This window comes from Gadus chalcogrammus, chromosome 9 (genome assembly GCF_026213295.1).
Source record: "Gadus chalcogrammus isolate NIFS_2021 chromosome 9, NIFS_Gcha_1.0, whole genome shotgun sequence".
NCBI lineage: Eukaryota > Metazoa > Chordata > Actinopteri > Gadiformes > Gadidae > Gadus > Gadus chalcogrammus.
Window position 1 is genome coordinate 18394157 of NC_079420.1, and position 27816 is coordinate 18421972.

The window sequence follows — 27816 nt, forward strand, 5'->3', positions numbered from 1 at the left end:
TGACTTGTGTCCTTTTCAAAATACATCTTTGTTTGGACTTCATAAAAATTTGAAAGAAACGTAGTTGAAAGGCAATGAAACACACTATGCACATTGCATCTGAATCAGCATTCTTCCCGAGGGGGGCAGCCAGTCTGCCTGTTTATTCTAGCTGCATAACGGCATAGCACAGCAACTCTGAAAATCTTTTTTTATCGCTGTATTGCACATATCAGTGTTTCAGTAAATGAAACGTTGAGTACTGTTGATGAATGAAATAGAGCCTTTGGTTAAATGTTGTTAATATTAATTAATAGTTAAAAGTGATGTCTCACTTTCTCCAACTATGTTTTTAATTAGAGGGAGCGAGAGAGAGAGAGAGATACTCCATCCACTGAGTATTGATCATCCCTGGGCACACTGCAGTTTCATTCACGCCATATGTGAGCATATAGAGCATGTGCATGCAGTCTTCAGCAAGGGTGCGAGAGAGAGAGAGTGAGAAAGTGAGCCGGGGCTGCAAGAGGGAGAGTGAGGAGGGGCTGGGCCGAGGGGGGGATAGATAAATAAACCCATAAGGGATGCTTTGACACATGGGCTGCAGAAATTAAAGAGGGGGGGTCGTTTCAATGCAGTCAAGGGGCTTGTGTGGGGCTGCTGCCGACACCGCAGTGGGACAGAGAGAGCAATCTGTGGGACGCCCAGCTTGTGTGAGTGGGAAGAGGGGGGGGGGGGGGGGGGGGGAGACAAGTAAGGGTAAGAATCAGAGAAGGGGGGGGGGGCTGAATAGAAGATGGTGTGTCACCCCTGCCAGGTGACGCACACACCCTGCCCCAGCCAGCCAGCCCGCTGCTTGCCGGGACAGTGTAAAGAGAGTGGAGGAAAGAGAGACAGAGAGAGAGGGAGAGGAGAGAGAGGGGAGCGAGAAAAGGGGGTTTGGGCTGCAGTGCAACGGGATGCGGCGAGGAGCTGCGGCAGCACAACGAGACGAGACGAGAGAGAGAGAGAGAGTGAGAGAGAGAGAGAGAGTGAGAGAGAGAGAGAGAGAGAGAGAGAGGGACAGGGAGAGAAAGGAGGTGAAAGAGGTGGAGAGACGTCAGAGTGAAGACTGGTGGTTTTCTGGACGTGCACCGGACTGAGAGAGGACCACCGGGACAGTCAAGATCAAGGCCACATTTTGACCCACCTCAAGGTGACATGGGCCGCAGCCCCGCCAGCTGCCAATGCACGAGGGACGTGGATGGGAACTCACGAGCCCCCCAGACGCACCACCGTCACTTGCTTTTTCCAGGTCTGCTAGCCAATCGGATGCAGGCTGACCGAGGCAGGGAGCGGACCTCTGTTGAGCGGATCCTCAAGTGAGGAGGAGGAGGAGGAGGAGGAGGAGGAGGAGAGTTGGTGGAGAGGGGGGAAGTGCAGGGGCATTGCCTTATGCCCTGGGACGGTTCAGGGAGGCGGGGAGAAGTTTAGAGGAGAAGAGAGGAGACTGGTGCTGGAGGAGGAAGAGGAGGGTCCACAGAGGCCGACGCAGGAGCGCCACGCAAGGAGGCGGGGAGGGGGGGGGGGCTGGGGGGCGGGGGCAGGGGGCTAGGGACGAGGAGGAGGCGTGGAGGGAGGTGGGGGACGGGGCCCGGTGTATTTTTGGACGCGGGGGTCCTCCTGAATTAAGCGCGCGAGCAGGCGATCGAGGGAATAAAGATGTAGTGTGAGCGGTCTGGGCCTGAGCGGTGGATGTGGAGGGTGGAGGAGCGGAGGGAGAGGAGAGAACAAGGAGTGTGCTGTGCCGTGCAGCAGAGGAGAGGAGAGCGAGAGCGGGCTAGGCGCCCCTGGGTGACTGACTGAAGCGGGCCCCGGCAGCTGGACCGAGCCAACGGACGGAGCGGGAGGGGGGAGAGTGAGAGACAGGGCAGAGGCGGGCTGGGAGGGGGGGGGGGGGGGGGGGGGGGAGCGAGGGACGGATGCACCGGCTGATGATCTGACGCTCGGGGAACTCCTCAAGGGGACCACGGAGACGGAGGGGTCTGCTGGATGAAGAAGGTAAGGATGACAAATGATCCCCGTCACTGTGTGTGTGTGTGTGTGTGTGTGTGTGTGTGTGTGTGTGTGTGTGTGTGCGTGTGCGTGTGCGTGCATGTGTGTATGTGTGTGTGTGTGTGTGTGTCAGTGTCTGTGCGTGGAGCTATATTTGTGAAAGGAAAATAAAGCCAGACATTGAAACTTTTTTGAAAGAGCTAGGGTTCGGAACATAAAGTTTATGAATAGGAATGGAGTGTGCTCAGCTAAATCCATGTGACACGTGGTGGTTTGAATCACCTAAAATGGCTTGGAAGAAGTGGCTCTTTCATGATTCAGCCATTCAGACGTTTTAATTTCATAAATAATAATGTGGAATTTGTGTTCCTTATGAGGACTACTAATGTGTCTGTATCTGAAAGGTTATAATCAGCAACCGTGTTTTCTTATGAGTCACAAGCCTGTAGGCTGTCTTTGCTTTTCTAGCGTGCGTGTGCCAACATACACACACAAAACACACTGACCCTTGACAGAAAGCCGGACAGGAACACCTCAGAATTGTGTTCCTCAAGCGTCCCCAAAGAAAACATTGACCTGTTGACATTCCATGGCGTCATCAGCACCACGGTGACTCGCACCCGGCGCCGGGTTCAGAATGACGTGTTTTTTTATATCTGTTATCCTTCAAATGTTGGCTCTAAGGTGAGGAAAAGCTCCCTAGACAACATGTTGGTTTCTGTATCTTAAAGGTTCCCCAAACCAAAAATTGTAGAATGGGCCCAATTGGAGCACCTCGACAGTTTCTATTCATCTTTTGACGTGGGGTGAAAAACCTTGATGTGTTGTAAGACCCGTTTCAAGGACTAGCATCCAAAGGCAAATCTAACTGTACCTACGATTTGACTACCTGGGATATGTCGTCTTGGACAGGGAAAAAAAACGAATTAGACATGTAGGTCTAGGCTGGAACCATTATATAATGTTGGACGTTCCACTTCCACTGGGTAGCAGAACTTATTTGCCTCTCTGCCTTTCCTTCGGACGTGAGCTGAAGCCAGAAAGTAGTGTATAGGCTCACTGATGTGTATCATCTGCAGCTGAATGTAAGGAACAGAATGTAAGGCACAGAATTTGTGAATGTTATTGGTTGGTGTTTGCTTTCTTTTCCCACTAAAAGGGTGACTGGGACTGTAAACTATGGGAATGTTTTTCCTTTCTCCCTCTGCAAATACATGGCACAAGCACACATATTATAAGCTTTGTGAATTATCTGAGCAGTAACACTTCCATATGTGCAAACCATTGCTGGGCAATATTAAAAATACCTGAGCTCAACAACACTCACTTGATACTATTGAAAAAGTTAACCAATTGGTCTGGAATAACTGTCTAAAATCATTCTTGGCTGAAATGTTCATAGACGGCTCCTGAAATCGGTTCCTAAACATTTACCCACTGTGTTCCAACATCCTATAGTACAATCTCCACCGACCAGCCCCATCCCCTTCCCCTTCCAAACCTCCACACCAATTCTTCCTGTTTCTCTCTCTCCCACTGGCCCTCCTTAGGTACAACCTTGCTCTCTTTCTTTTCTTTTCTTTATCTCTTCCTTCCTCCGCTCCCTTCTTCTTCCTTCCCATATCAATTATCCCTTCCTGCTCTACCAATCATCCCCCTCGCAGCCAACCTATGTAAAAAGTCCCTTGTCCAGTAAGTAGGGAGGTCATTAAGCCCCAACAGGCAGACCACCTCCTCCACACCGGCTCACCTGAGCCTGCAGCCCAGTTGCTCAGTGGGCCTGGAGGAAGATTCCACCTGGGAATGAGTTGTGAGGAAGGAGGGGCGGGGGAAGGCAGCCAGCATGCCAGACATGGGAAAAACCCACAACTCTCTTTGGATGCTGGGATTTGCATCAGGGAATAGAGTCTTTTTTTTTCTTCGGATTACCCTGATTAAAGGTTTTTGATTTCCTGGAAGTGCTTGACATTGATGCAGAGCTGCTTGGAGAGCGCTTTGGAAATGCTAAACTGGTTCCACTGGGAAGCTTGGCTGATGGATAATATCCTGCGTGTTGAGTGAAGAGGGACAGAACCGAATCATGAGGACAGTGCAATTCTGTCAGCAGGTGCACCTGAAGTGATGCACATTTAGACAACACGCCTCTTGGACTGCTCAATACATTCTAGACATTGAAAGGCGGAAGCCTGTGAGTTAGTCTCCACAAATCACAGCATCCACCGATGCTCTGGACAATTCACTATTAATCCTGTAACCTTGACTGAAGACCATCGATTTCTGGCCAAGGTGACACATGCTTTTTTTTGCAGTCTTCAGATTTATGGTTAATGTTGTGATTTATGTTCAAGGGCGAAGTGTCCTTAACCTGGTTAGATTTGAAATGTCTTTACACTCCAGCCAGCTCCAAGAGTCTTTCTACCATTCATCTTATGGCAGTTTCCCAAGGACCTTAATTGGAAACCATTCTAGGTTTTCAATCTTCATGCAATGATCTTGGTCTTAGTTTGGAAGTGGCTTGAACCTGTTCAAAGCATAAGTAACATATAATAAGATAAAGTTTAAACACTAATGCTGGCCATTGAAATGATTATTAACAATTACGACCAACCAACCTAACACTCTGCTAGACTAACCATGTCCCGCTGTGTCATCCTGCAGTGAGCGCCCATAATTGATCCTACCTCTGTACTGCCAGCTAGCCTCTCTGGCCCTGTAATCAGGCCATTACCATCCTGCTTTATCTTCCCTGTGCCCTGGGGGAGGGCTTGGACCGCTGCCTATCACTGTCCTTGTAATTCCCAAGGGATCATATGCCGACTAGACTCACTAACACGCTTGACTATTAGGCTCATCTAATTCCCTCAGTCAATACTTCACATGCAGATACTGTGAGCATATTTAGAGTAAACCCGCTATCCAAATGGGATGTGGGTCTTGTGTACGCGCCAGGATTGGGTCTAGGGGTTTTGTAACTCAGCACATTTCCTCCTACAGTTCCCTGACTGGCTTGATATTCGATGATGACTAAGAAAGTTTAATGAAGGTGCTGGTTTTAAATAACACCCCGGGTATTAATGGTCCCAGGCAAGAGCGGAGTTCTGAAAGGAATTTGAACTGGGTGCTGCATTTCCCCCAAACCCCTCTACTCTTTCAGTGGCTGAACAATTCCTGCACAATCCCTCCACCTGAATCTGCCATCTCCCATTTATGGTTGAGTAGCCCAGTGCCAGGTGTTGGTAATCTGTGTGTCCGCTTTGGCCCGGCAGTGGAGTCTGTCTGCGCCCCGTGGGTTCCACAGAGCTGGCTGTTGTGATGTGAGCCTGTGAATGAGGACTGTCTCCCCTGTACAGACCAAACGGGGCGGGGCTGAACCAGGGGCACAGGGAGGTAATTTAGTGAATGAAAGGACAGGATTGTCCCTCCCCCTCCCCAGCCTCCTCCACCCGACAAGGCCTTTAATTAGAGCCATTAACCTGGAGTTTGGTTTGGTGGGATTTTTGGGGTATGTGTGTGCAACAGCGGCAAGAGAAAAGGATACATAAAAAAATACCTCTCCCTGTTGATACATAAAAAATGGAGTGGAGTGGTTAGGGAGTTTTCCTATGAGGGATTTACCCAGGGGCAGGTTGATCCACAACAATATGGGCATTATGCCAGAATGTTTTAAAAGAAAGTCGTTTCTCAAAGCCGGACAGAGTCGATTATGACTTGACCCAGAGTCTACCTCTCTGCTTCTAGTTTCATAGCTTCCTTTCAATGAGGCTGTGTGCTTCCATGATGTCATTGGCTAACGAAAGCATGTTTTCTAGCTGACAGCTCTTGATGAAGGTGTTTTACAGTAAAGCCAGGAAATGAAACTTCCCTGACCTGGGGGGGTTTGCTGGGGAAGGGGTGGGACTCTTTGCCATGGTCCTTTAAGATAGACGACAAGCTGCAGAGGTAGTGCCTCTTGCATCTTAAAGGAGTTACTTGGCAATCATTGCCTTTCATTGCTCGTGAAGCATACTCACAAGTGGTTCATGATGTTGTGATGTGTGAAATATCTTAGGACAATTAGCATTGCGTATTCTAATGTGAATTATTCTTCAATGAGTCTTTCCTTCTTTGGTCCCTGTGAACTGACTTTGACACGCTGTCCTCAACCCACACAGATGCCCTCCCGATGCAGGAATACGTTGAACATCGTTGTCACCACCCTCTTCGCTGCGGTGGTGCTCTTCGCCATCCTGCTGGCCTATGTCACCGGTTGGTTTGTCCTTCCTGCTTGCCATCTCTCAAACCACTCGTACATACGATTATCGACATTCAGATGCATTGATTTCCTACGGCGCCTAACTTAACCCTTTGCATACCCATTCAACCCAATCTCCCCTCTGCAGGCTACCAGTTCATCCACACCGAGCAGCATCACCTGTCCTTCGGCCTGTACGGTGCGTTTCTCTCCCTGCACCTCTTCCTCCAGAGTCTCTTCGCCTACCTGGAGCACCGGCGCATGCGGAGCCCCGCGCGGCCGCAGCACCTGCGACGCACCGTGGCGCTCTGCATCGCTGCCTACCAGGAGGACCCCGACTACCTGCGCAAGTGCCTGCGCAGCGTCCGCCGCATCTCCTTCCCCGGCCTGAAGGTGGTGCTGGTGGTGGACGGAAACCGCCCAGAGGACCGCTACATGATGGACATCTTCCAGGAGGTGATGGGCGGTGTCGACCAGGCCGGCAGCATGGTGTGGAAGGGCAACTACCACAGCGATGGCAGCGGGGGTGGCGTGAGGGGCGGGGCCCGCAGCGCCGTGCACATGGAGGAGGCGGTGCGCGTGGCGCGGCTGGCGCGAGGCTGCCGCTACTCTTGCGTCATGCAGGAGTGGGGCGGGAAGAGGGAGGTGATGTACACGGCTTTCAAGGCGCTGGGGGACAGCGTTGACTATGTGCAGGTGAGAGGAGTCTTAAGGGTTTGTACTGTAGAAGGTTTGCTCGCATGTCTAGCTAGAATCCCAAACATCTGGATGACAATCGTAGTCTCTTTAATGGGAGACATTAGGGGGGATGTCATTTGTGTTTTTGTTCTATTCAAGGCAATTTCCCAGGCGACCGGGTTGGTTCGTCCTTGTTGGGACATCACAAATGGCGGAATGTTGGAAATAACACCTCGTATCAGTAGGAGAGGCACTTGCCTGTTCCTAGACTAAGAAATGTGAACACAGACATACACTAAAATACACCTACATTAAAAGTTACCTTTTTGGCAATGAATCTGAATCAAAGATCGCTGAAGCTTTGAAGGCACACATTTACATTAGTATTAGGAGTTAGGAGTATTAAATGTCATAACACTGGCAGAACCTAATTTGTCATCCAATATGCCAACAGACACTGGCGATGCAGTTTTGCTGAATCAATTACAAAGTCCAGGGGGCAAAGACATACAGATCACCACATTGATTCAGATGGAACAGTAGCTAGAAGTCTAAGCTTGTTGGCTATTGGCAAGTTCATGAGATCCAATTTCTCCTCTGATAGCTGCATTAATAATTAAATGATTTGGCAACTCATTCTTGAGTACCTAAAAAATATATAAGCAGCCAACACAAAATTATGGACATATTGTCAGTCATATTTATGTTAACCGTACGGTCCTGTTGTATGCTATTTAAATAGGGTTGCATATGTTTCAATGGACGATATACTGGTTACATCTGGTCCTATCTGGCTGCTTCCGGTCTGACATGTTCTTGCGGCTGGTCAGATGTTTGCATCTGAGCATCAAGAACCTGTGCACTGCAATTAGGATAAACCAGCTGGTCGCTTCTGTCAGCGGCCTTTCATTTCTGTCCTGGACATCAGTACATACTTAAAGCCCCTCTGCCACATGCTTGCATCGCCCATTCGCTTGTGTGCTCTTAGACCAAGGACTCTGTTACGTATTCTTCAACATTGGTGTGTGTTGTGTGCATGTGTTTGTGTGTGCCTATGTGTGTGTGTGTGTTTGAAAGAAAGACACAACATGAACCCTTGTCTTTGTGGCTCTTCAGGTGTGTGACTCGGACACTGTTCTGGACCCAGCCTGCACCATAGAAATGCTGAAGATCATGGAAGAGGACCCGATGGTGGGAGGCGTGGGTGGAGACGTACAGGTAAATCAATAAATTATTGTGCAAAAAGTATTTATTTGATATTTATATACTATTCTGTTGAAAAATCACTGCGTTATATTTTTCCTCTATCCGTTGCAAGTGACCTCTCATCCATGTCTGCTTTCCCTCCAGATTCTCAACAAGTATGACTCGTGGATCTCCTTCTTGAGCAGCGTGCGATACTGGATGGCCTTCAACATCGAGCGGGCCTGCCAGTCCTACTTTGGCTGCGTCCAGTGCATCAGTGGCCCGCTGGGAATGTACCGGAACTCCCTGCTCCAGCGCTTCTTGGAGCCCTGGTACCACCAGACTTTCCTGGGCTCCAAGTGCAGCTTTGGCGACGACCGCCACCTCACCAACCGCGTGCTGAGCTTCGGCTACAAGACAAAGTACACGGCGCGCTCGCAGTGCCAGACCGAGACGCCCACGCAATACCTGCGCTGGCTCAACCAGCAGACGCGATGGAGCAAGTCCTACTTCCGCGAGTGGCTCTACAACGCCCTTTGGTTCCACAAGCACAGCCTCTGGATGACCTACGAGTCTGTGGTCACCGGCTTCTTCCCCTTTTTCCTGGTGGCCACCGTGATCCACCTGTTCTACCGCGGGCGGCTATGGAACATCCTGCTGTTCCTGCTGACGGTGCAGTTGGTGGGCATGGTGAAGGCCACCTACGCCTGCTTCCTGCGGGGAAGCCTAGTCATGATCTTCATGTCGCTCTACTCGCTGCTCTACATGTCCAGCCTGCTCCCCTCCAAGATCTTCGCCCTGCTCACCATCAACAAGGCCGGGTGGGGGACGTCGGGCCGCAGGAAGATCGTGGTGAACTTCATCGGCGCCGTGCCCGTGACGGTGTGGGCCACGGTGCTGCTCGGCGGCGTGGGCTACACCATCTACTGCGAGACACAGGAGCCCTTCAGCGACTACGAGAAGGTGCTGCTGATCGCTGGGCTGATCCTGTACGCGTGCTACTGGGTCGTACTGCTGGTGCTCTACCTGGCCATCGTGGCCAAGCGCTGCAACAAGCGGGAGGAACAGTACCACCTGCCGTACGCCGAGGCGTAGGAGGGGCTGCTGGCTGTCACGCGCCGCGCTGCGACTCTGTGAACTGCTAGCGACAGTCACGTCGCCAAAACAGCTGTTCTCTACTCCAGGCTGAACGAACCTGACCTAGGAAAGGCTCATATTTATCAATGGTGCTCAAAAGTTGTGAGTCTGAGATACAGCAGCAATGATCCACTTAAGGGAGTCAATATTGAGACTGAAAATACATGTAACCCTCCAATTCCCAATGTCACTGTTGTATGGTGCTTTACACTGTAAAATCAACTGAATGTTATGCCGTTTTGGACGATTCATATGTGCATATATTCATATGTTTAGAAGATCAATAGAAATCTGAATGCAGGTTTACAAATCAGAATGGTTTGGGCATTTTTTTGGTGAAGCACAGTTATTACAATTCTTAAGTACTCACATTACAGTAAAGAAAAAGTTAAGAAGTTTCAGAGTCTAAGGGGTCATGGCTGAGTGCAACCCTTCTCTTCGGTTATGTGTGCTGTGGATTAGTGTGAAAATTTTCAAAGATGGGATGAGAAGGTGCTATATTATGCCGTATTTTTCTCGCATTTATTAAAAGTTAATTTGAAAACAAATGGCGACCATGCATTGTAACTGACCACAATGAATGGCCCTTACAAAAAAAGGGGGAAAAAATGCTTTTTTTCATTCATGTGTAACTGTAAATATTAGTAACTGACAATATTATCAGGCCTGAGGCCGTAAAAAAGACTGTGGATACAATTGTGTCCCAAGTGTTATAGGACCTCAACCTATTCTGTCAAGCCGCTAATATTATTATCATCTGCTGCAATTTGAATTGTTTGTAATACACGTTTATCATTGGTACAGACAATCTGCCATTTCTACACCTGTATATATACGTGTGTGTGTGTGTGTGTGTGTGTGTGTGTGTGTGTGTGTGTGTGTGTGTGTGTGTGTGTGTGTGTGTGTGTGTGTGTGTGTATGTATGTATGTATGCGTGTGCATGTTGGTACTGTTGAGCAGTTCCAGAATAAGAGTCGTCCATTGGTCTAGGTACGACCATATACCAGTCAGTTTTCCATTTACCATCCAAGTTTTTGTATAAGAAACATTTATATTTTAATAAGTGCCAATTCACTTTCATGTAATGGTTTAAGGTATGTTCCCAAACTAACTACCAACTAACCTTTTTAGTAGGTGGTTGGACCAAATATCTTCAATGTATCTTCAAAAATTAGACAGTGTAAAAAACAATGACCAAAGAGAATCTTTCTGAGGTTCAAGGCAAAAAACTTAGTTTATTAAATAATAATTTCTTGGTTTTATGGGTGACCTCGTCCTTGCTCTGTGGCTTAGAAACTATTAAAAAAAACTCAATTGGAATAAATAATTGATTTATCAGGAGGGAATTTTTTGGGGGGTTTTCACACCTTCAACGGCATCAAACTATTTAAAAATGTAAATTCTGAAGTAATTTTGCCGTATTGCATTGTCTCACTAAATATAAGTGACATTTCTGTTTTTGAATGTGGAGGTTTTCACTTGTGCTACTTAAGTTATATCGGAAACCTGACTGACAAAAAGTATAAAGTAACTGACTAGGGTGGCTCTTTCTAATGGTTCTCTGTGCATGAGGCGGCCAGCTAGTAGAATTCCGTATCAGCGGTGATCAGAATTTTCCTAATGAATTCTAAATTCTCTTTACCCACACACATCTCCCATTCATACCAAGTCGGGAGGCTGTGTTAAATGACTTCCTCTGCATGCATTTTATTGCTTTAGTTTGAGCATCTCTCATTTTAGATTTTCGTTTTTTCTATCTTTTGTTTGCAATATAATAGGGCTGTGGTTCCAAGGTATTTTCTGTTAATCTTTTATGTATCCCAGTAAAACAAAACGGTTCAAAATGCATTTGAAGGTTGACATAAATATATTTCCATCCAACACCATTAAAAACGTGGTGAAGCTCACGTTGACTTTTGACATGGACATTTTGGCCGGAACTCAAAACACCCTAGCCGCTATAGGTTTGATGAACAGAATGAACTGCCGCTACAAATGTTTAACTACTACTTGAACTAAAAGCCTTGTATTCAGAGACTTTGGGACTTGAATAAAAAAAAAGTACTATCCAATGTGCCTCTTAGGGTTTTAGGTGCAGTTGTTTGTATGTGTGTATACGATGTAGGGAGGTGTCTGAAAAATGTTGGAAGAGGTCTTTTTCAACAGTTGAATGAATTGATTCAGTCACCCTTAAGCAAGGGGTGGAGCCATGTTCACCTCAATGTGCTCACAACAACACAGTGAGCTGCCTTCATCAAATACACTCAAGAGTTCCTGGCCTGTTTTATGTTTGTTTTTTAACCGAAAGTAAGAGGGAGCCGCGCCAAGTGTTATGAAGTTCTGCGAATGTAATAGGGCAATATTTCCGTTAGCTTGTTCCTGTCATTCCAACCATTTCTTTTTCAGATTCTTTCCATTCGTGTGTTGATAAAGGTGATACTGCTGGATGCTTTAGGGCAGGTCACCAACATAAAATGATACAGGTTTTGGGTGGTTCAAGAGACAAGGAGATGTTATTTATTCAGCACGCTCAAGAGTTTTAAGAGGAACTGCATGAAAGGCTACCTTGATTTAATTCCCTTTACCTTTGTTTCTGTTTGAAGTATGCGAGAATATGTACTCCACCATGAGCCAGGACAGAGTCTGCGTCTTTATGGTCCGCCACTCAATGTACTGAAATGTCTGTTTATAATATACTTCTTCCACACAATAAAATGGTCCATGTTTTAAGGAAATATGGAGACATTACTTTGCCGTTTAACTTGTCTTTACATTAGTTCACCAACATGATAACAATGTTTGTATTAACGTTTTACGTTTAGAAAGTCAATAGGTACTTTAACCATTGGCATTTATTTTGGGATGAGGTGCATGTTAAGAAATGTAGGGGGATAGGGGAAAGGGTTTGGGACAAATCCCCCAAAAACTTAATTAATGTGCATTTGAACACATACAGGTGTGTGTAGCATTTAATATCCTTCAAGACCTGATCCTAACTTCCCATTACACTACTAAAACTATGATGAGGTAGGCTTTACTACAACAAACCAATATGACAAGGATTTTTGAATGAAATATTACACAATGTTTTCTATTACCGAAAGGATCCAGAAAAAAAAGCATCTTCTGATGCTTTACTTTTACGGTTTAGTATTTTATTATTTTTTTAACTGCAAGGTATGAATAAAAACAAATGAATCACACATTAATAAAACATTCTCCTTATGATGAAAGAAATTTACATATATTCACATGTTCTCCTCTTTAGATACTTAGTTTCAAAAAAAGGGACTTTGGCGACACCTGGTGTCGGAAACAGTTAAGTTTCCTACATCTAATGAAGTAGTTGAGGTGCTTTTAAGTATTTGCACTCTGCTAAACTTTTATATTATAAAAGTTTAGCAGAGTGCAAATACTTAAAAGCACCTCAACTACTTTATTAGATGTGTTGCAAAGATCTATCTATTCATATTTTATACCCACCACACCAGGTATGTGCACAGACACAAAACAGTTTCTTGGTTTACACCTTCTTAGGCACATTTGTAATGATTGGCTTGGGCCGCGTCTTGAAAATGAGCTTCTTCTTGATAAGGGCTGTCACCGAGTAGGAGGTGCAGGAAGGATCTCCTTGGCTGTCGGTTTCCATGGGTACCTGGTTGTTGTCGTCATGGCTGGCGGCGTCCTGTGCGTGACCAGGGAGCTTGGTGAGGACGGCGAAAGGCTTCTCCAGTTTGACCACTTTACCATACAGGATGTGATGGCCGACTATAAGCACAGGAATACCCTGGGGGAGGAAAGTAGAGCAACATATATGAATCCAGTGAATGTACGATTGTGTGCAGACATGCCGATCCCACCACAAGAACCACGTTTTGAATGATGCAACAATTAGGCCATGACCACAAAGTGCATTTCAAGAATAAAAGCACAATTCTTCTTAAGGGGAAATCCTTCTGCCTGACAAAACCACTGACTCCTTTTCCAACATCCATTAGTTTTACCTGACTTTGCAGTCTGAATATGGTTAACAATACATTAACACAACGCCGGAATCCCTCCCGACCAAGCTGGACACTTGATACTGTTACTGTCCATCTCTTACTAACTACATACCTCCTTAGTGTAGAGCAGATCCCCCATGGCATTCCCTGCTAGACCAGAGTTCTGCCTAGATACCACTTCACCTTGCAGTTCAACCAGCAGCCACTCTGCAGCGGCACCACTGCCCACACTGCTTCTACAAGACAAGGTGGAACAAGAGGATGAGTACATAAGCCCTGGTACAACCAACAAACAAGTTAACTAGATTCCGGCTATGTCGAGTCCTGCATGCATTCATGAATGCTATTATGCAGCTAGAATATATATGAATGATCAATAATACCACGATACATAAGCCAAAATGTTTATATCCCACATTTTATACAATATGCCTTATTAATGCTGCCTAACTAATTGGTAGGCTGATGTTAAAATGCAAAGAATAATTTAACAATTACAATTACTGAATATAATGTTTCCAAAATATTTAATGTTCTGTGTTAGTGTCTTCGTAAAACACGCCTATAATAACACATAATTCTCTTATAATACGTCTATAGTCTGTCACCACCTACCTTATTATTATTTGGACCATTGCCCTATCGGTTGTCGACCCTTGTTTAGATGTTTGCCAGTGTTCAGCGTTGTTTAAGATGACTGGGTGCAATACAATATTTTTGCATTGCATTGAATAACATGGAATCTATTAGCATTCAACCCGAACGGCTTTCGAAACAAAATGTCATCAAAATGTAACACTACAACTGTTTAGTTGTTTCTTACATATGCTTATATTTCTTCTTTCCCGCCAGCAGTCCATATTTCCTAGTTCCATGACGTATTTCCGTTTGATGCCGACAGTGGCGACTGTATCCGGTTCAAAGGCTCTCAACGTGGGTCACTACTGTTTTCAACGTGTGCCCCTAGTAGAAATAATAAAAGGATACTTATAGAGCTAAATAAAGAAACAACACACAGTGAGTACCCTTAAAATATCAACATAAGATCGCTACGTATATCTAGAGCTTGTTCTAAATCTCTAGGTGTTTATTATGAAAAGTTTATTCTTTGCTAATAGCTAGCTTATACCCTACTGCTTGTTTATAGGGCGACTCTTAATTAAATAAATTCCCTGTATCTTTCACATAATAATCTCAACATTGTATGTTTTCCGACCTAGGTGACAATGGGGGAATTCAAAGTGCACCGGGTGCGGTTCTTCGACTACATGCCCAGTGCCATCAGTGCCATGGCATTCAACGTGCACACAGAGAGACTCGCGGTGGCTCGTGCTGACGGGACAGTAGAGATCTACAACTTCGCAGACAACTGCTTTCAAGAAAAGGTGCGAACTTGCATGCACTGACAATTCATATTATTTATATATTTCTTTCACTAAATGCTACTATGTCCAAAATGACAGCAGGTCATTTGGGTCAAAATTTGCAGTGATCTTGTTCTAAATATTAGACAATACATTAAGATGCATAACCTTTTAAGGAATAGCCAGGAAGGGTAGTGCTTTAGTGCTCACATGCAAACGTCATCTGCAGGTGATCCCGGGGAAGGATGGCAGGACAGTCGAGGCACTCTGCTGGGCTGGGCAGCGTCTGTTCAGTACAGGTCTCAATGGAGAGATTGTGGAGTATGACCTGGAGAACCTGAGGTCGAAGTACACCGTGGAAGCGTACGGAGGACCAGTCTGGACTATCAGCAGCAACAGTCAGGGGACACAACTTGCGGTTAGTCACGTAACGGTCTGATGTTCTCTTGTTTTAGCCATAGACAATGATGAAAGTCTCATGTTGTCATTGCTTCCTTTTTTAGGTCGGTTGTGAGGATGGGACAGTGAAAATCTTTGAACTTGTGGAAGACAGTATTCAGTTTCAAAGTAACTTCGACAGACTGAAAAGTAAGTAGATGGATAAAAAGCACAGATCTTTTTTTGTCCAGGAAAAAACGCATTGAAAATCCATATCAGCAAACTAATAGTGTGAAATATTGTACAATGTCCAGTCTTATGACCAAGACTCATTCGAAGAAATCTGTCGAGCTATTTGGTTTTGCAACCAAATATTGTCAAAACAAAAATCAGTATTGTAAGCCTCTATCCAAACCTTTAATAACCGTTTTAATGGGGCTGATAGTTATAGGAATTAACATATAACGAATCAAGCTGATGAGAACTCCAGCCATAAGCACGGTTACTGTTTGTCATTGTATTGGTGTTGTAGTAACATGTGGGATGGTTATTTCACTCTCCTAGGTCGTGTCCTATCTCTTTCATGGCATCCATCTGGTACACAAATTGCTGCTGGCACCATGGACATGATCCGTGTGTTTAACGTCACCACAGGTGAGACATGTACAGCGTTATTACAGTGGGGTAAAGTGTATACTATAATGACTTTGGAAGAACATGCAGTCCAATCTCCCGCATACATCGGTTTCTGTTCATGGAGTAGAGTTGATGTTGATACTAAATTGGACGGTGTTGGTACAGTCAATAATCTAATAGTATGTGATTTGTATTTAAGGTATAATATGCAACATTTTAGTTGGAAATGTGGGCTAAAACACATTTGTCATGTTGCCGCATATTAATGTCTACAGGTATCTAGGTTAGCTCTGACAAGTATTTTGTCAAGTATTTTTCAACAAGGCTCACTGTTTGAGGGTGGGTTTGAAAGGATGAGGAGCAGTGTGTTTGAATATTCATTAATACTGGAGCTAGCTTGAAATGGCAGATCTTAAGTATTGTACCTTTTTGAATAACAAGTACCTTTGGGTATAAAGGAACGCAGGAACGTTTGCATAGTTGGTGGAAAAAATATTTTTTTTAGCTTGGTAACATTTTAGATTGCTTTTTAAATCTAAAACAGGCCTACTTGTGCCTGAGTTTTTGTTGGTGTCAGAGTGTACAGCCCCATGTGCCTGAGCTGACCCTTTACCGTTGCAAAAAACCTTATAGGCCACGCCACTCAAAGGATGATGGTGGATAGGGCTGCGGGGGCCAATAAGAAGAAAGAAGTGGCGGTCTGGAGCGTGGTCTTCCTGTCCGACAACACGGTCATCAGCGGAGACTCTGCCGGGAAGGTCCAGGTGTGGGACAGCCAGATGGGCACGCTGATCCGCACCCACCTGGTAACCAAGTGGGACGTCATGGCGCTGGCAGTCTCCCGGGTGAGGTGGAACGGGGCCCATCGTTTTCTGTTGGCAGAAGGGGCGTAAATCCTGCTAAAATGTTCTCGTTTTTTCATGTTGAGGTCCACACCGAGAACGTTTGAAATAGTTACCGGTGAATAAGGGTTAGAATAATCTTGTACGGTTGTTCCCCACTAAACCGCGTTTTATGCGTTTGGACAGAAACAGTTATTTTTCCGATCTGTTGATAACCTCATTAGCGACCACACTCTGCTGATGCATGGCGTCATGCTGAGCTTCTGAATGTGTCGTGGGCAGGACGAGAGCAGCCTGCTGGCGGGCACGTCGGAGGGCAGCGTGGTCCAGTTCCAGTTCATCTCAGCCCACCTGGATCAGCCCGACAAGGAGTGGCAGCGCACCCGAACCCTGAGGAGCCACTCGCACGACGTCCGGGCCCTGGTCCACACGGACACCGCCGCCGTCTCAGGAGGTCAGTGGGGAGGCTGCTCGTAGGCTTAGGATCGTTATTATCAGGTCAAATTGATCGCCCCATTACATTTTGATACCGTTTGTCTTTTTTGTAATAATTTCTGATTAATTAAATGTTTAAATAATTCAATTTTGAGATAACGATCGTTATTCCATTGTTATTCTCACAGGAAATGATGTGCATCTGGTAGTCCGACCTTTTATGGAGAAAGTTGTTAAGGGTAGCAAGGAATCTGCGCCTTGCAAAATCACCTTCCCACATGTGAGTACCAACCAGCTGCGAATCTGATATCAAAGTTAAAACTAATTATCGTCAACTGTACTTTAGGCAATGGCTTGTATTGTTCTCTTGGCTGCTTTTTATTTAACCTTGACTGTTTTGGTCTGTTGTCCGTGTAGAGAAGCCTGGTGTCGTGTGGGAAGAAGGCAGGAATTTTGCTCTTCCAGTTTCCTGAACGCTTGGAGGTCTGGCGACTCGGTGAAAGCAATGAAAACGGTGGGTGGGGCAACCTTACACTGGAATACATATAAATAACAATAGATGACAATGATTTAAGTGTATGGTGTGTAAACATTCCCTATTTTGTACTGATTGATACTTCCTATATGCTAATCAATGTACCTTTTTATAGGGATACCAGGAGAGGAGCTATCTGTGACAAAGAAACCCGAGGCACTGATTCACCTGAAGAGAAAGGTGTGTGACAAGGACGTGTGTGCAACCAGCTTCTGTAACGGCAATCTTGACCTTAAAACCAGTGAGCTCACTGTGTGTACGCGTGTTCTTTGCAGGGCGATGATCACATTTGCTGCAGTACTCTGTCTCCATGTGGAGGCTGGCTGGCCTACGCCTCTGCCTCCAGCGTCCGTCTCTTCCAACTCCAGTATGACAACGACAGCATCGCCCTCACTAAGGTAGAGATGGGACCGGTTTGCTAAGGTTCCTCCGTTTGTGTGGAGCTTCATGTATTGCTCTGGTGTTGTGCAAGGTAAAAGTTCCAAGGCTGTCACTCATTATTTGGATCTTTATTACATTTCTCTGTGCCTCTTGGGAGTAATCTCCGAGGCTCAAAGCACAGCGTGCATATGAAAGCTGAACTTTCTTGCGCCACATTCTCATTCATCTTTGCCATTTAAATTGATCCGCTGAAAATGAAAGTGTCAGAAGCGCCGGGCTGAGCTAGCATAAATAAACCCCACACTGAAAAAATCAAAACATTCTGGTCCATTATGCACTTCTGCTACACCTGCGAAGTGGAAATGCTAATTGCTGAACATGGGAGCAGAATGAAAGCTGATGCGCTTTATGGTTATAAATACTCTACACTTCCAGGCGGTAAGCTTGGAATGTCCTCTCCTGACAGTCGTGTGAGGTTCTATCCCACACCCCTTAAACCTTTGTTATTCCTCCTTCCTTCCAGGTTAAGCTGCCGAAGGTCCTTCGCTGGGCCAACCAGCTGTGCTTCTCCGCCGACTCCTCCAGACTTTTCGCTTCCTTCAGCCAGTCATCAGTCCTCGTCTTTGCTCTTAGCAAGTCGGAGGCCAAATACGTGCACACCCTCAAACCCAAGTCGGGTGAGACAACCGTACTAACTTCACATCTATCATGAGTACCCACTTGATTGAAAGGGAATTTAAAATGGCTTTCGGTTTCAAGTTTTCTGTCCTGTGGTTCAATCCCATTGAGATTGGTTTGGCATAACTAGTTGTGTTCTTTGTACCCCACTACCTCCCTTCTCCCTCACCACCTCCACCTGAAGTCTCTAAGCAGGCGGTTCACCTGATGTCCACAAGCGATGACGGCCAGTGGCTAGCCACCGCAAACTCTGACTGTGAGGTCCACGTCTACAACCTCAAAAAACTCAAGGTGTGAAAGGGGGCCTTACTGCATGGGTGCAACGGGAAATTCTTGTTTCCACTTGTTTTTACTTTTTTGACTCCTTACCATTGCAAATGTATCAAACCGCCTACCCGTGTCCCTGCCTGTGTCTAGTACCACTGTACGGTCCCAGTGTACGGCTCCTGTCCTAGTGCCATGGCCATTCACCCAACAGGCAGTAACGTTGTCATGGTGCACGCTGACCAGAAGGTACGTGTTCTGCCCTCATCAAATGGTTTCTTGTGTTTGGTTGTACTACGCCGTGTGTATGTTCAGTGGTGCCGACCTCACCTGCTCAACGGTGATAATGCGGACGCATCCGCAAAAGCTTGAGGAGGTGGTGGAGAAAACGGCGGGTTTATTTTACGGCCTCCCTTTTTCTCTGGCCGTAGATCTTTGAGTACTCCTTGGAGCAGAAGGAGTACACAGAGTGGAGTCGCAGCCTGGCGAAAAAGGGCCTTCACGGCTCGTGGCTTAAAAGGGTCGCACCCGTCACCCACGTCTCCTTCAGCGCCAGCAACCCAGACTACATCATCCTGCATGACATGAACATGTTCTGCATCATTGACAAGAGTCTGGTATGTGTCTGCGACCGTCGGATTCCTGCGGTGCACTGTCTTGCCGATTCAATTAACCGTCAACAACATAAAATCTGACCTAACCTCTTTTATGCACACAGCCACTTCCGGAGAAAGACTCTGACCTGTGCAATCAAAATCAACTACGTTCTATGAATGAGGCTGCAAGGGTCAAAGACAGCCATGCTTTCAAGATTTGTGAGATGTTCAAGGTAAGACTATCCATTCGGCCTTCTCAGTGTGACGTGTTTGATTGTTACCACAGGTCTAATTCACACTTTGTAGCTGCGTCCTGAAGCGTAGGCTTCAGCCTCCGTGGGCTGCATTTCTTGGATGCTATTTCCTCGAGGGCTGGTAAAGAATGCTTCTAATGCGGCCAAGAAATGCAGCCCTCGTTCTGAGGAAATTTCAAGGATACGGTTAGTCCCTCGTAGCCTCCTAGCAATGGCATTTCCAGCATCTCCTGACTTTACTTAAAATGTAAAAAAAACATTATACTTATCTACTTATTTTTTTTTTCAAGATGCTGGATGCAGATTGGGAACCCTTCTGTTTATTCAACTAAATGAATATGTTTAATCAGAAGATAATTAGCCATGCTAGCTAGTGTGACTGATCGCACTGTGTGTACTGCGTCTGTTTGTCTAATGTAAAAATAAGCCAAACATGATCTTTCACACATCACGCTTTCACACGCTAAGGGGGAAAACAACTTGGTGACATGTCAGTAGGCCACAGTGAGCAATGTCCGACCGTCTCATTTCTGCAGCGTAGGCGCTGAGACACAGCTCATTTCTAATTCCTCTGTATTTCCGTCTGTGTTTAAGAACCTGCTCTGCGTGGGCTTGATGGAGGACCATTCCCTCGTCGTGGTGGAGCGCCCCCTACTGGACATCGCCACTCGGTTACCTGCACCGGTTCGACAGAAGAAGTTTGCCACATAGAGCGAGGTCAGATAACCGTGCTGGTTTTCCTGGTGGCATCGGAGCCCTGTCAATACTGCTCGCAGCCGATATCAGTCATTTCTGGGGGGGTCCTAAAAGCTGTTGGCAAGGTCAAGCGAGGCCGGTGGCTATTGTCCTATTTAGTATGTGTATATTGAATGCAGTCATGGTGGCAGACGTGGACACTTGCTGAAAGAAAAGCCCAATAACAAGGACTTCAATGGTGTTTTTAATCAGAACAAAGATATGTGTTGTTTCACATACTAGCCCGGGCTGAGTCCAAATTTTCTCTTTACTTTTCATTCAGGTTCTATATCACGGACATCTAATGTGTAGGGCCATAAGATGCCCCCATGAGTGCATCTCAAACAAGGCCTGACTTTGGGACTGGGCAGATTGAGTTACACACAACAGTTGATTATGAGGATGTTTTAATAGAGGTTATTGAAGTCGACTCAATACTAGCGATTTTATGCTACCGGTGTCCCAAACTCCCACTCCCATGCTTTGTAAAGATTTCTAATGTAATAAATATAACTATTTCCAGAAGTGTTTCATACTGATTATTTCCCCCCCTCTGATATCTAAAGGCTGACACATTTTGAAGTAGCAGGTTAAACAAAGGGAACAAAACATACATTTGCTCGGCTCGTTCCACACATTTTCTGTATCTTTAGTGAATAATTAATGCAGCATTTTAAGGGACATTTGCCTCTGAATCCCAGGGTTCTTAACAAGATTGAAGATTCAATGTGTCATAAGATATATAATGTTTTGAAGGTAGGAGTAAAACAAAATCAGGAAAAAGTCATGCCAAAATCAAATGAATACAACCATTTCTGTTTTAGTTACTTAATCCAATGATGCGTTTTGTATACGTAGTTGTTGGGATTACACTTCAAGGGACCTACCTACTATGCCAAGAATACTAATCCAAAACCCCACGGATTACATAGTAAAAAAAATTATTCATGTTCAATTTCAAAGAGCACTTAAAATGGTTTTTAGTGTTGCCTAAATGGATAACAAGAAATTAGTTTTCAGGGCCTGTAATGCACCCTTGAATGATTTGCCTGATTCTGTGCGCGTCTGCTTGTAAGACTTTGTTTTGAGGATCGATCTTTATAGCTGCCGAGTAATCTTGAAGACCTGTCAAAAAAATACGAATGACAAAGTCAAAGTTTGACCTTGGCTGGCAGTGTCTCCTAGTATGGTGGATCAGTAAAGAGCTTATTGATGGAGCACTTAAGGAGTCTCTCCTACCTTCGGTATAGAGCTCCAGCTCACAGAAGGCAGTGCCCCGCCTCACGTGGGCTCTTGCTCGGGCCGATGCGTTGTCAGCTACGGGCGGGGTCAGAAGATCTAGGGCCTGAGGAGCACATCATGGCTATTTGGACCACCCTCCTCTTCAAATCCTGTGCCCCTTTCACATATTTTTCATGTAGCTAGATGTTTTTTGAATGTGACCATATGGCGGAGTCTGATACGCACCTTTGACGTATCATCAAGAGCTTTGTGGAGGTTTCTTAATTTGAGATGACAGGCGGCCCTGTTCGAGTAGAAGGCTGGGATCTTGCTGTTCAGCCTGATCGCCAGGTTGTATGCATTAACTGCACCTTGATAGTTTCCAGTTGCAAAGTATTTGCTAAACAAAAGCCGGTTTATAACATTAATTGATGACAAAACCATACCAATTCCAGATGTCTGGTGGATGTTTACTGTACTTACTCGCCCTTATCCTTCAACCAGTCTGGATTCCGCTCCTCATCGCTGAGATCCTTCAGTTCAGCAGCCAGCTCTGTGTTTCCTGCGCGTCTGGCCTCAGCCTGCTTTCTAAGCCACTGTTAGGACAGAAGAGCTTTGTCTAGCGTAACATAAGCAGGTCCCTTATATAGGTGGAGAGAATGGATGCTAGTCTTTGTTTTTTCACAGCTGTAAATGTTGTTTGGGCCATGTATACCAAGTTTGTTCTGCAAAGAGAGAGGGAGGGAGAAAGAAAATATCCCGGGGACAAGTGTAAACGGCGGCCAAAGAGAGTTTTTTCCAGAGCTGATTTGTGATCCGCTTTTAAATCTCCAAAGGTAGGCGGTATGTTGTCATTTTTCCTGTTTTAATGTAGCATTCATTTGGTTATACAGTCGTCAAACTGTACGGTTACTCACTGGTTCTGATCAAACTAGTAATTGACCACTTTCTCTGCAACGTGGGACATAGAGAGAGAACCAAAGGAAAGCCATACCTCCTCCTCTTCTGGCACCCGGGACTCCCGAAGGGCCGTGGGGAACACCCTCGGTGTGAATTTGATCTGGATCGTTCCCGAAGACCTCGGCGCAGGTAGGTCCACTTGTTCTTTTCTGCTGCCTGCTCTGGAGGAGGTCGGACCTGCAGGTAAGAAGATGATGAGTACGGTTTAACAAAAGGACAACAATAATAGGCTAAATAATAATCAAAGTAACCTTGGTTTAATTTACAAAAATAGGAAAGAATCAGATTTTAGGAGAATGGGCAACATAGCAGTTTCTGGGAAATAGCAGACACATACCAACCTCTTCATTTGTTGTAATACTATTTTTATTAAAAAAACAAGTGTACAGAAATATGCTCACCAGGGTTGACACTGCAGCCACGTGAAGCGTGGTGTAGGGTCTGAACTTTATCCCTTTTGGTCAGGTTGATTGGCGGTTTTTCCACAGCTGTTTGAATCTGTCTTTTTTTCCATCCCTCAAGTTCTGCTGTTGCTTTCTCTCGTTCTTCATCCTTCATCTTCTGAATCAAGTCTCTTTCTTCCTGTTCAAGCTGGCATAGTCGTGTTGATGATATAAATGTAAATAGATAACAAAGAGTCAGGTCAAAGTTTACTTTCTCTTAAATAATGACATTTTTGATCATTTCATCACACTACCTTCATCATCGTCTCCAGGGCATATTTTTTCTCTTGTTGCTTTTTCACAGCTTTTTCTTTGCGGCCATCCGCAGTCTTTTCCATATGAGCCTGCAATGCTCTTTCTCGAATTTCTTTCTTCGTCTGTTTATCATCTGAAACGTATTCAATGGAGAAAAATATAGATATGTGTCAGATCGTCTTGTCATGCATATATGGGTGCCAGAACAGCCAAAACCCAAGTCAGTTCACAACTAGTATGTTGAGGTGACAGGTACATCAGGACATTTTTTCCTTACTAATACTTAAAACGAGGTGGTCCCATAGTCGGTGGATCTTTTTCGGCAGAGAGATGACTGCTACTCCGTTTCCAATCTTGGCTGTGCTTTTCGCTTCGTCAACAGCTTCAAATAGAAATGCCTCCAACAGGAACGGTGGGAAGTGGACCTGTCGATACGTGGGGTCGCGTTGAGATGACGGGTAACACAACACAATACTTTATGAACACAAACAATGACTCGCTTATCGTGTCCAGTCAAGCTCTACCTTGAGATACTCATCTGTAGAGAGTATGTCGACGTGCTCAGCCGTAGCCCCTTTCAAAGGCACGCGTAGGTAAACCATCGATTCCGTTTGCGTCCAGGTATAATCTTTCACGATTAAAGGCATGTTTTAGCGGTGCTTATCGAGCCTAGCGAACGGACAGAAGTTTACACCCAATTGTAGGGATGAGCGGAGGTATTTAAATTAACAAAAGACTTGGCGGGGGGGGGGGGGAACTCAAGTCTCGATGGCAAGCTGCGTTTGAGACAAGTGAAGGCTATGAGGTGCTACGAGGGTGGAGGAGGACGGAAGAGTTCTAGATTATTGGCGAACTGCGTCTCGTTGCCATGGTGACATGTCTGTCTTTCTGTTTGTGAGCGCGCAAGCGTGTTCGTCTGTCAGGGGGTTGAATAATATTTTTGTTATTTATATTGTCGATGATTTGAAGAGATGGGAGTGGGGTTGCTGATGGATCTCGTGTCATGTGTATGCATATATATATGTATATATATATATATATATATAAAAGCTTTTTGAATCTTTGAATCTATATATATATATATATATTATTTATATGTGTAATATTTACATATTTGTTACAATATTTCGTATATATTTCGTATATATCTTCTACATTATAATAATGAGCCTTATAATTCGTAGGTAATTCGTGACGCTCCGACAGGGGGCGCTAAAGGGTTGGGCTTTGTCAAGGTATTCTGTAAATGCTTGTTGGTTTCGAAACAATTTATATCATGTAGCTGCCATAAGGGAAATCTGGGGAAGGATTTAATATCTAGTTCAAATGAACTACTAAATTAGAAGTTCTTACAGCATCATGACTACATTAGAGATTAGAGACACACACACACACACACACACACACACACACACACACACACACACACACACACACACACACACACACACACACACACACACACACACACACACACACACACCTCACAGAAATGGTCAGTGGATGTTTATGTTTAGAGGGCGATCATATGACAGTGTTTTAAAGACCAGAAGAACTGAAGGTCAATCTGAGCCTTTTCATTTAACACATGTCCCGTGCACTAGACCCCACAATCAGCCTTTACAATGGGAACCATTGGCATAGGACTGGTATCTATTAGCCGGGAATACAGGAAATACATAATAAAGTAAGAGTAATAAAGCAAGGTAAGACTTATTATCTTTCTCTTAGTCTACTACTCTCTTACAATCATTTATCCTACAGTATCCGTGATTATCAAGACATTAGTGGAAAAAAATCCAAGTGAGATGGAAATACTGCATACTATTGTAGACAGTTATCACAGTCATCCCGTCCAGCCTGCTGCTATGACCTCCTCTTGGAATGTAGAAACGGTGCCAAGAGGATCACAGCTGAGAGGGAAGTGAAGATGAACAGCTAGTTGAATCACACTTTAAAAATGATAATAAGAGGACAGGTGAACCGAATAAATCTATTCTATATGACCGTCAAGTTAGTCCATTCTGATAAAGAATAATCCAATTGCTTTCCTTTTTAATTCAGAACTATGACTTGGAAAAGGAATCCTGTCGCAGATTTGGAAGGATAAGACTGAGAATTAAGAATCAGCATTGTGGTAAATTATTGATGGAAGTCGTTCACCTTGTGCCTGAGTAGAGTGCATCATACCATGACATTGCAAGAAGAAATCAGATAAAGAATTGGGAAGCCATGTACTTTTTGAGCTAAATATCCCCACCATACTCTGAAAGGTTTGCTGATGACGTTTTGTGAGAAAGGTGTGGGATCGGAAACATTCACATTCAAATAAAACTAGGAACCAATCAAGTGTCTCCAATAACACTAGTAACCAATCAGTTTCTCATATGACACTAGTCACAAACCAAGTGTGTCTTATGACATAAGAGTCACTTAACGTCATAAGTAAAATCTTGTAAAATCCTAAATAAACATAAACTAACTGTATCCTATGCTTCTGTACTTCAGAAATGGAGGTGTTCATTGCTGACGGCTGGTATCCGTAAGCGTGCAATTGGTAAACACAAACTTGGCCCGCAGTAGTAAACTACAAATAAGTGTAGGTAAAGGTTTCAAATCCACACCGTGTCGGCTGACCACTGATATACGCTCATTAAAATCCCCTTCTGAAAGCTTCATCCACTCATGTGAATGAGTTTGTCTTCCGTAGAATACCTCCGGAACGAAAACCGGTTTCCGGTTCATGCTCTGTGCCGTCTCCCCCCAAAAGTTCAGCTTTATCATCATAGGAATGCTGGATCCAAGATTAAATATGACACTACAGTATTACCAAATAAATTTTCCCTCATAACACTAGTCTCTAATAAAGTGTCTCAAATGACACTAGTTAAAAATCAAGTATTACAAAGACAATTGTCAAAATGTACAGTGATTCATTATTTGAAATATGTGTAAAAAAACGTTGATGAAAATACATCTTCAGACAAATATGAATCAGTGTATCGGGCTGTGATGTCCATTGAGAGATATTTTGACTTGGACGATTGAACGATTTCAGCACATCCACCATGTGAAATGGGTTCATCTTTATTGACGGAAAAGAACACTGCAGGGGGTGAGGTGGACTGACGATAAATGAGACGAGATGAGATGAGTGCTTAAGATAGGTCACAATCTGCACACACATACTGTGCTCCAGCACATCGTTCACTTCAGATAAGTTATCTGAGAGGAAGAGAAGAGGTTCATCTTCAACCAAGGTCAAAGCCCGGCTGGTGAGAAATATGCCCTATGTCCCAGTGTAAGAAGACCGTGCATAACATCAGATGTTATTTTTCTTTTTACAAGCATTATGTTTCCTACTCCCACTCTTTCTTTCTCTCTGTCTAACAGGGACATCACACACATGTCAGGCAAGTACTTAAAGCTAAGGCAGGGCATGGACAGCCAGTGATATTGAATATCCTTATTTTCTTTATGGTCGGTATGGTAAGAGAATTACAAGAAATATGACTAGAAATGCATCCTAAATAAATTCCCTACCCTAGCTTTAACCTTACATGTTTTAAGGAACACATGATTTAATGAGAATGTTAAAGGTTACATTAAACAAAATCAATTATAATAGCCAAACAATATCGCCTTACATAATGTCCTGTTTGAAATTGGCTGAACTTTGTAATCTTACACATACACTTAGTTCAGGTCTTCAGTGGAAAAGCAGCTAAAAACCTTGATTGTCCAAACAGCTTTGTAATTCGTCTTTGAGTTTCCCTCTGAGGATGTATCAATCTATAAGAATAAATGCCATTTAGTAGACACCATCTCAAGTGTATCACAATGGCATTGGTGCATTTGTTATTGGCATGGCTAAATGCGTGAGTGAGCTACCCACAAATAATGGATTAATAAATAGATTTTTTGGTTGTGGTTATGGGATTTGTTATTTCAAATACCACAGTCTTCTTGAAACTAACGACCACACCCCTGTAGCTCGGCTATGTCTTAAGATGGTGCTGCATGCCCATCAATTGTATCCCTTTGTTAAGCTTTCTTCTGTGGAAGCAAAATTCTTTGGCATGGATTTTTTATTACACTTTATATTTCAGATAAAGACTTCGCAAGATAAGTTGTACATAAGTTAAACACCGATGATTAACAGCCAAGGTTTACTGTCACAATGTAATAAAATGTTTCTGATGTCATTTGATGTTACAGAGATGATATTGTACTTCATTGATCATATCATGGATCATAATGAGACCATTGACAAAGCTCTCACTTGTAGATTGAATATTATTATAATATTAATAATTATTAAATAATATTATAAGTTTTAAAAGTTTGATAAAACAATGAGGTTTTTGTGGACTGAAATATGATTTCCATTCAACACCACTCACTAGAATACTATCCTTCCCCCGCTGGAGGGAGTTAAATATGGCCTGTCGACCAATCACATGCGTAGGATATTATCAAACATTTATGACATCGGCGTCAATGTTTTTGTTTCAATGGAAATACAAATAATTCTAATGACCTATGATTTTGGCCTTTGACTGTAATCCAATGCACTCACTGGACATTCATATAA

The 27816-nt window shown here is 44.4% G+C and overlaps 4 protein-coding genes across 7 annotated transcripts; 2 read left to right on the plus strand and 2 right to left on the minus strand.

Moving 5' to 3' along the window:
* Positions 1-1958: 1958 nt before the first annotated feature.
* Positions 1959-11977, plus strand: has3 (hyaluronan synthase 3). Of its 2 annotated transcripts, none has more exons than XM_056598568.1 (5): positions 1959-2016; positions 6162-6255; positions 6390-6937; positions 8036-8137; positions 8270-11977. In XM_056598568.1, the coding sequence occupies exons 1-5, from the start codon at positions 2008-2010 to the stop codon at positions 9197-9199; spliced, it is 1683 nt and encodes a 560-aa protein (XP_056454543.1). In that variant the 5' UTR covers positions 1959-2007; the 3' UTR covers positions 9200-11977. The 2 variants fall into 2 exon arrangements, with proteins under 2 accessions (XP_056454543.1, XP_056454544.1); XM_056598569.1 differs by lacking the exon at positions 1959-2016 and adding an exon at positions 3267-4296.
* A 671-nt stretch (positions 11978-12648) lies between these two features.
* On the minus strand, positions 12649-14137 carry chtf8 (CTF8, chromosome transmission fidelity factor 8 homolog (S. cerevisiae)). The gene is made up of 3 exons (XM_056598573.1): positions 13861-14137; positions 13358-13481; positions 12649-13028 (listed from the first exon to the last, which is right to left on the minus strand). The coding sequence occupies exons 1-3, from the start codon at positions 13971-13973 to the stop codon at positions 12765-12767; spliced, it is 501 nt and encodes a 166-aa protein (XP_056454548.1). The 5' UTR covers positions 13974-14137; the 3' UTR covers positions 12649-12764.
* A 3-nt stretch (positions 14138-14140) lies between these two features.
* Positions 14141-21140, plus strand: utp4 (UTP4 small subunit processome component). 2 transcript variants are annotated; one of them, XM_056598567.1, is made up of 18 exons: positions 14141-14262; positions 14466-14630; positions 14839-15027; positions 15113-15197; positions 15552-15641; positions 16257-16468; positions 16748-16919; positions 17089-17180; positions 17318-17414; positions 17551-17615; positions 17711-17833; positions 18340-18493; positions 18679-18785; positions 18912-19007; positions 19190-19375; positions 19477-19587; positions 20203-20325; positions 20627-21140. In XM_056598567.1, exons 2-17 carry the CDS (start codon positions 14472-14474, stop codon positions 20317-20319), a joined length of 2055 nt encoding a protein of 684 aa, XP_056454542.1. In that variant the 5' UTR covers positions 14141-14262; positions 14466-14471; the 3' UTR covers positions 20320-20325; positions 20627-21140. The 2 variants fall into 2 exon arrangements, with proteins under 2 accessions (XP_056454542.1, XP_056454541.1); XM_056598566.1 differs by having other exon boundaries at positions 20203-21138.
* dnaaf4 (dynein axonemal assembly factor 4) lies at positions 20518-24011 on the minus strand. 2 transcript variants are annotated; one of them, XM_056598572.1, is made up of 9 exons: positions 23747-24011; positions 23500-23647; positions 23222-23355; positions 22926-23115; positions 22559-22701; positions 22048-22160; positions 21811-21964; positions 21583-21688; positions 20518-21468 (listed from the first exon to the last, which is right to left on the minus strand). In XM_056598572.1, the coding sequence occupies exons 1-9, from the start codon at positions 23867-23869 to the stop codon at positions 21353-21355; spliced, it is 1227 nt and encodes a 408-aa protein (XP_056454547.1). In that variant the 5' UTR covers positions 23870-24011; the 3' UTR covers positions 20518-21352. The 2 variants fall into 2 exon arrangements, 1 of the variants encoding a protein (XP_056454547.1); XR_008896488.1 differs by having other exon boundaries at positions 21378-21468; positions 21583-21734.
* Between the last annotated feature and the right edge of the window lie 3805 nt (positions 24012-27816).